This window comes from Sciurus carolinensis, chromosome 13, assembly GCF_902686445.1.
Source record: "Sciurus carolinensis chromosome 13, mSciCar1.2, whole genome shotgun sequence".
NCBI lineage: Eukaryota > Metazoa > Chordata > Mammalia > Rodentia > Sciuridae > Sciurus > Sciurus carolinensis.
Window position 1 is genome coordinate 9,223,828 of NC_062225.1, and position 8,284 is coordinate 9,232,111.

The 8,284-nt window shown below is 44.7% G+C and overlaps 1 protein-coding gene across 1 annotated transcript in view; it reads right to left on the reverse strand.

The window, feature by feature from the left end:
* The window catches only part of LOC124963531 (TBC1 domain family member 8-like), a 23,755-nt gene extending 18,032 nt beyond the window's left edge, over positions 1–5,723 (reverse strand). Inside the window, exons 1-3 of the mRNA XM_047523269.1 lie at positions 5,502–5,723; positions 1,919–2,077; positions 16–246 (exon numbers count right to left, since the gene is read on the reverse strand). Of these exons, the coding sequence (XP_047379225.1) occupies positions 16–246; positions 1,919–2,077; positions 5,502–5,549 (438 nt within the window). The 5' untranslated portion in view covers positions 5,550–5,723. The remainder of the gene's footprint in view (positions 1–15; positions 247–1,918; positions 2,078–5,501) is intronic.
* Positions 5,724–8,284: the final 2,561 nt, after the last annotated feature.

An 8,284-nucleotide genomic window follows, 5' to 3' on the forward strand; every position in this document is an offset into this window, starting at 1 on the left:
GAGAGGGACTGTCACGTCACGGAAAGCCACTATGCTGCAGGCTCCTACCATGTCCTTGTCATTGGTTGAGGTGTCATAGTGCACAGGATGGTTGGCGTGGACCTGCTTCAGTCTCTCAAGCAGGGTCTCCACCAAGGTCTGTCTATCCTTGAGCTCGATGAACTGGAAGGCCATCTTGCTCCTGATGCTGATGAGGATGGGGCTGGGCAGCAGACTGGTGTCCTCCATCTTCTCCATGCTCACTACCTGATGCAAAAGACGGCACGTGAAGGGCAGGTGCTGGAGAACGGAACTGACCAATTACGTTCTGTGCATGATCCAATACAGAACAATGAATCCCACTGTTATGTATAATTGCAAGGCACTAATAAAAAGATTGGAATCACAGTAAGGACCTCAAAAAAGAAGGAAGGCAGGCCTCCACGGACATGCTCAGATGTTAATCTAAGATGGAATAATGGCAATAAGGACCTGGTATAAAGGTTGAAAAGTGTGCAAGGGAGCATCAATCACAATCACCAAAAGGTAGAAGTAACCCAAGCTTCCATGGACAGATGAATGGATAAGGGAACTGTGGTTTAGGCTACCATGGAATATTACTCAGACTTCCAAAGGAAGGGAATTCTAACACATAAGAGGTGGATGAACATTAAGGACATTGTGTAGTGGAAGAAACAAGTCACAAAATGACAATGCTGTAGGATTCCACTTACAAATTGGTTACAAGGTAAATTTATGCTATGTATGATTCCAAAATCAATTTTTTAGGTATGTAGGTCATCATGTCCATTTTTTGCTCCACTGATAATAATGCTTGCAAAATGAAGACATCTACTGCAGAAGGAGGGGATGGAGGTGGGAAGTCATATGAGGAAAAACACTGGGTTTCTAACCAATCAGGCTCAGAACCTATGCTACCAGAAATGAGATCCCAGAGGTCTTGATGTGCAACAGTTGTGGTACCCCCTCAGCAGAGATGCCTCAGATCAAGGCTGAGCTGCTTGCATTCAGAAGCAAACTCAGGTTGCCCACACTCCCGTTTCCAATGAGAGAATCACAGAGTTATAGGAGGAACCTGATCCCAACACAAGGAGGCATTTTTAAATCTTTCACAAGTTCCACGAGAGTATAAACGCCAATTTGCCACGTATTTTCTAAAGGTGAAGCTTTTTATAGTTTGCCTTTTCCTTTGTCTTTTTTTGACAACAAAAGGGGAGGATCCCTTCCTAAGAGCTGTAGGAAAAGCTTGAATTGTGAGGCATGTACTTTTGAATGACAGCTTTATCAACAGTGTGGGGTTAGGGTATGCTGTTCTTACCATCACTTCTACAAGAGAAAAAAGGAAGGCTGAAGGGGTAATGGCATAATTCAGGTCACGCTTCCCTCCTGGAGCCTGACCATCAGATGGCCCAAGTTGCTCTGGTTGGGATATAGTTGGAGTGTGTCCCCCGAAAGTTCTTGTGTTGAAAGCTTGATCCCCAATGGGGCAGCATTAAAGGGTGGTGGAACCTTAAGAGGTGAGGCCTAGTAGGGGATGGATGGGTCACTGGAAGAATAGCCCTCAGTAGGGATTATGGGACCTGGTTCGTTCCCACAACAGGGGTTGTTACAAAGAATGGTCCCTCCCCATTCTCTGGCTTCCTGTCTTCACACATGCTGTTTCCATCTACTCATGCTCCTGCCACAGGGACACTGTCCACCACAACGCCCTCACTGGTGCTCACCCACCACCATGTTCTTGAGCCTCAGGACTGGGAGTTAATTAAGCCTTTTCTTCCTTTTTTTTGGTTAATAAGTAAACCTGGCATCATGTTGTTTTAGTAACAGAAAATGGACGTAACCACATGGGGTAAAAGATGAAAGGGTGCATCAAAGTGTGTGCACGGCAGGTCAAGCAGAGGGGAGAGGCAGGGTGTACCTCTCTGAGCAGAAGGACAATATTGTAGCAGCCATCTTCTCTGCTGGCAAAGCAGGTGGAGCTGTCAGAGGAAAACATGCGTCCTGCAGTGTGGAACCGACTGAAGGGCGTCCAGAGGAGTAGTCCACCACAGTGTGCAGCTTCTCCTTTCTTGGTAGCCTGAAAAAGATTCAGAACAGCTCCTTCTGTGCTTGGGTTTCAAGGTCCCTGGTGAGAGGTGGGGAGAGGTCAAGATATGGAAAGGTCAACAGACACGAGATCGAAAAGAAAACACTTTTGAACTCGCTGGCACAACGTGATAGTTTAGTGACTGAAATAAAAAAAGTCATGCCCCTCCAGGGCCTGTGAGCCCCACGGTCCATCCAGACATTCAGTTGACCTTCCGAGCAAGTGCAAGGAGCAGAGCCCGCTGTCCCCACCAGCAAGAAATTCAGAAACTCATGAACCAAATAAGCATTCCATCCTGGTTGGAGTAACTGTGAGAAGTACTCCAAAAATGTCAGCAAAGGCCATGTGTGGAGAAGTCAGATGACAAGCGGGGTGAGCATCGGTGAGATGTGGGGAAGGTGGAGCCCTCGCACGCTGCTCGTGGAAGGCCAAATGACGCTCTCATGTTGGCAAACAGCCAGAAGCCCTCGAACGTTGAAAGTGGACCTAGTGCTTACCCAGACATTCCCTCCCAGGTGAATGTGCCCAACACACTTGAGAACTGACGTCCACTAACTGGCACACAAACACGCAGCAGATTCATAGTTGAGGGTGGAAACTACCCCATGTCCACCAGTTGATCAATGGACACACCAAATGTGGCACATCCCCTCAAGCAGGGTAGATAGTACTGAGGCATCAACAGAAAGTGTGCATGGACAGAGCTTGGAAACCTCAGGCTGAGTGAAAGATGCCAGACACAAAGACCACAAGGTGCCAGGGTCATTTACATGAAATGTCCGCATAGGAGGCTGACAGACAAAGATAAGGAGTGGCTGCTCATTAACGTGAGGCTTCTTTGGAGGGTAATAAAAGTTTCCATGGCTGTGGTGATGATTGTGTGCCTGTGAATATTATAAAACCTGAACTACCCACTGAAAGGGTTAACTGTTCAGATGTGAGTAACCAAAAAGGAGCCTGACTTTTCTCCAGAGGAGGACCAGTAGCCATGGGAAGCCACGTGCACTGCGCAAGTTCACACACTGAATCACACACAATTTCCTACGTTCGTATATGAATATACGCCTGGTGTAGCTCCACATCTTGTACAACCACAAGAAGGGAAGCTGTACTCCATGGATGTAGGACAGGACAAAGTACACATGATGGTCAAGTATATCTACAAATGACAAAGAAAAAGAAGTTCACATACTGCAAGAATGGAAGGTGAGTTCCCTCAGGGGGACCACAAGGTCCCTGAGAGCCAACAAAGCCCAACGCATTTACATTTAACTCTAAAAATGTTGCTGTCATAGCATTGAGAGTAGAATGGTGGAAACCAGAGGCCAGAGAGGTTGGCTCAGGGGCTCTAAACCAGTGAGACAATGAGCAGGAAGTTCCGGGGTGCTGCCGCAGAGCAAGTGACTACATGTGCCAATCCCACACAGAATGCTTCAGACTGCTAGATGAAAGGATTTAGAGACCAGGAAACAAAAACAATGATCAGAGCCCCAAGAGTCTCTTTTGTAAGGAAGAGATAAGCACCATCCATCTTCCAAAAGAACTATCACACATCAGAGGTGACCCAACGCCACATGGAGTTCAATTTGGGAAAAAAGAAAAAAGGAAACCTACAAAGAGCATTTTTTTTTTTTTTGTGCCTTTTGTGGCAACACGTGACCAGTTTGAACTACATGCACACAGCTGGAAGGGACGGGAGGTCATTCTGAATACATGAAAACCCCAAACACGCTGCTGTTCAAGGACCACCACTGAGAAAGATGCACCCCCACCAGACAGTCAGAAGAAAGTGCATGTGTTGAGGAGGAAGAGATCTGCTGTTTGCAAAATGACTTTTTTTTGTATTAGCACTGAACACTAGACCTCATGGCTCTGAATGAATTCACTGCAGGTTGAGTCAACCTTATTCAAAATGCTTGGGACCAGAAGAGTTACAAATTTCAGAGTTTTTCAGATTTTAAAAGATCTATGTAAACTTTAGCAGTTGAGCATCCCTAATTCAAAAAATCTCAATAAAAACTGCTCCAAAATTCGGTTACAAAACAAGAGTTTCAGATGCTGAGGTACTAAACTGCCTCATGATCAAAGGCATTATAGCTATGCTTTACTCATATCCTTGGATATTTTAAAGAAACATCAATCGAAAAAAAAATACAGAAATGTTAAAACAGATAAACAGTTTTAAAGTAAAAGACTAAGGCTGCTTTTAAAATTAAGCATAGGATTATATGATTTGGCTATTTCACTTCTGGGCAAAAATACTGGATAGAATCGAAAGCAGGTGTCAGAGAAATCAGTGTGCCCAGTTCATGACAGCATTGTTCACAATAGCCAGAAGGTGAAAGCAAACTAAGCGTGCACGGACAGACGAGTGGATAAACACAGTGGGGTTTGTACATACAATGGATTATGATTCAACCCTGAAAAGGAAGGACATTCTGACACATGCTATGACAGAGATGAACCTTGAGGACATTATATTAAGCAAAAGAAGCCCAAGGCAAAACATTGAGTGTTGTCTACTTATGTGAGGGATCCAGCTGATTCCACAGAGACAACAGAATGGCGGTTGTCAGGCAAGGTTGAACAGGGTGGTGGTGTCTAGTAGGTAGACTTTTAGTTTAATCAAGTCAGAAGAGTTCTGGAATGGGCAGTGAGGATGGTCATGTATCAGTGGGAACGAACCTAATGCCACTGAACTGCATGCCTGATAATGGTGCGGTCTGTGTTATATGAATTTCACAGTAAAGAAAAAAAAAAAAAACTCTGTTTAATGACTAGTAGATTTTGATCAGTCCTGATTCTGTAAGTATGTCAAAAATTGAATCCAGGACAGTACTCTGTGGTCTCTCATAGGATCTTTCATAACTGTTTACCTTGACATCAGAGCTGTGGTTAGTTACCCAGTTATGATCTGCAAAACTGAAATCAAAGTCCAGCTCAAACACCATGTTTGAACTTCAGATGACAAAGATGAATTCCTTGGTGACATTGCAGGCAACTACACCAACAGTCTCCATGACTGGTGTCGCCATGGGCCAAATTATACAAAATACTGACTTACTCTTTTGATGACAAAGGTATTGAAATCAGTTCAGCTGCCATGAAAACATTTTCTGCCTTGTGATTTAAGATGAAAAGATAAGGACTTGGTGTAGCTCGATGGTAGAACCCTGGTCTAATATGCATAAGGACCTGGTTCAACCCCAGCACCACCAGAAAACCAAAAAAAGGTTTCTATACAAACACCATGCCATTTTATGAAAGAAACTTGAGCATTCATGGGGCTTGCTATGCACACAGGCCCTCGAACCAATGCCCAGGGACACAGCGAAGACCTCACAACCAAAAGGTGCTAACCAAAGCACATGAAAAGGTCAAGCAGCTGAGGGACACCATGGGACTGAAGCTCTACCTCTTGGTGATCTGGCTTGGCTCCTGCACATCTGGCTCCAGACCTCATTATCCAGCAGCCTCCGCAGCATCACATTTACCAGCTGCTCCATGATCTTCAAGACCGCATCCAGGATCAGAAATATGGAGGAGTCATGCTCCTTATTCTGCGTGGTGGTCTGGATGGTGTCTGCCACAAAGACGTTGGATGTCCTTTCCAATTTCTGGATATTGACCCAAGGGATTACAAATTGAACTGAAAGAGAAAAGATGCAAATTCAGATCCCCCATAAAATGGGAGCCAAACTTCAAGCATCAGCAAATAACAATCCAAAGTTCTATTTGTTTCTTTTAAGCTAAAATGCAGAAGTCTCAAAGCCTGTGCAGGGGAAGAGTACACAAGTGCCTGACAGCTGCTGGTGAAAGTCAACTCATGGGCCAAGGGTTTTCTTAAAGACTGAAGTGTCATCTCCCAGGTTGCTGGCTACTGCATACTTTCAAGGACCATCATTTTGCAATCCAACAGCAGACATCTTCAAGAATATTTCAACACTCATGCAAAAGTTTCTGAATCACACAAAATCTACTTTCAAAAACAGCACTCACACATCAAGGTAGAGGAAGCAGGAGTGTGCAAGAGGGTTATTTTCTCATTTATAGAAGCGGGCTGGGCATTGAGTCTGTGTCACATGACTCTTATGCTTAGAAGACACTACAAGCAGATTCTATGAAAGGCTAAGGCAATACAGTACAGTCAGGCACAGCGTATGTGCACCTCCCAGCTACCTGCAAGCCTGAGGCAGGTGGGTGTCTTGATCCCAGGCTTTTAGGTCCAGCCTGGGCAACAAAGCAAGACTTTCACTTTAGAAAAAGAAAGCAGGTGCTGGGACACAGCTCAGTAGCAGAGCACTTGCCTAGCATGTGTGAAGCCCTGGGTTTGATTCCCCGCACTGCCAGAAAGACAGCCAGGTGCTGTGACACATGCCTTTAGTGCCAGTGACCCAGGAGGCTGGAGGATCCCTTCTTGCTAGGGAGGTAACTTAGCTAGTCCTTGTCTCAAAAAGGAAGATTGGGGTGGGGGGCAGGGCTCAACAGTTAAGAGCTCTGGCTTCAATCCTCAGTAATACTGCTACCAATAAAGATAATGTAAAATAGTGCAGGTGATACATTTTTAAACAAACATGCTAGTCCCAGATTTTTTTGGGGGGTGTACCACCAGGGATTAAAGTCAGGGGCAGTTGGCTACTGAGCCACATCCCCAGCCCAATTTTGTCTTTTATTTAGAGACAGGTCTCACTGAGTTGCTTAGTGCCTCGCCTTTGTTGAGGCTGCCTTTCAACTTGCTATCCTTCTGTCTCAGTCTCCCGGGAGGCTGAAATTACAGGTGTGTGCCACAATACCTATCCGAGAATCATTTTGGATAAGGTGATAGGCAGTAGGCTAATGCAGAAAAAAGGAGGAGAAGATAAAGTCATATCTGTTAGCCAATTCATCATACAGATAACAAGTGGAAAAACATGATTGAACATTAGCAATAATTAATTTTTTCCAAATATCATCAACCTAACACAATTTAGTGACAATCATTAGTGTTCAAAATTAAATCATTTCCTTTTCACATCAGAGAATGAATGTCATATTGTAACGTTTCCTTCCACTTATTTAGCGATAGCATTTTCAATGCCTTTAGAATTGTAAACAGCCTCATTTCTATGTCAGGCCTGAGACTACTCTTTTCCAGCTATTCCAGCTCTTCCGCCCACACTAGTTTCATCTACACTGCCTACTTGAGTTCATTAAGTGACTGCTCTCTGTAAAGCCCTGCACTTAAGCATCACGAATAGGAAAAACTAACCTACAAGCAAATAAGCAACACCAACTTGGCGGAACACAGCCCAGAAACAGACATGGTGTATATTATATGGGGACAAGGAAGGCGTGGTAGGCGTGACCAAACTGAACTGGGATTTGAAGGAGAAACAGGAGTTTCTAAAGAGGCTAAGGACAGAAGGAAAAGCAGGGTGTTCATTTGGAAAAGCATTTCAGAAAGAAGGATGGCCAAGGTTAGGCCGGAGCCCATTCCAAGCAAGGTCAGGAGAGGACTGGGCACACAGGGCGGGGTGCTGAGGCATCAGAACCGAGGCTGGGGAGACTGAAAGAGAAAACAGCATGCGCAGGAGGCTGGCACAGCACACAGTCAGGAGGAGCCCTCCCACTGGCTGCACTTGGAGAGTAAATGAAGAGAACCACACATACGTGTGCGTCTCCCATGCCACCAGCACGGGCTCTTGAAATGGCTTCTGAAAGTGCTGTCATGGCATGGCTTTTGAAACCTTGATCACACAATTGACACGTGTGGCCTTGCCTTGTCCTGTGGGAATGCCAGTACTGAGGACAGTGCCCACTGCTGGTGCGATGTCATAAATTCTTTCTGGATTTGAAGTGGACCCAGGTAAAGCGTTCTGCATATACAACAGTCATGATGTTCAAGGACGGGTGTTTTAAAAGATGTCCTTCTGCATTAAGAAGCACAAGTACATGCTACTCCTTTACAAATATTCACCCATCAGATATGATACTGTATCTTCAACATGATCTACGGTAGTAAAAGGTCTTGACTAGCTATTTAAATAAGTTACACAGATATGCTCTTGAAGGTAGCAGAAAAATAAATTGTCTCCAAAAAACAAGCAAAAAAAAAAAAAATCAAGCTCCTTCGTTGTGGCATGTATACTTCAACTTAATTATCTGCACAAATCATTTGGAAACGAATCCAGTATCACCTGCTATCATCTCAACCACCCA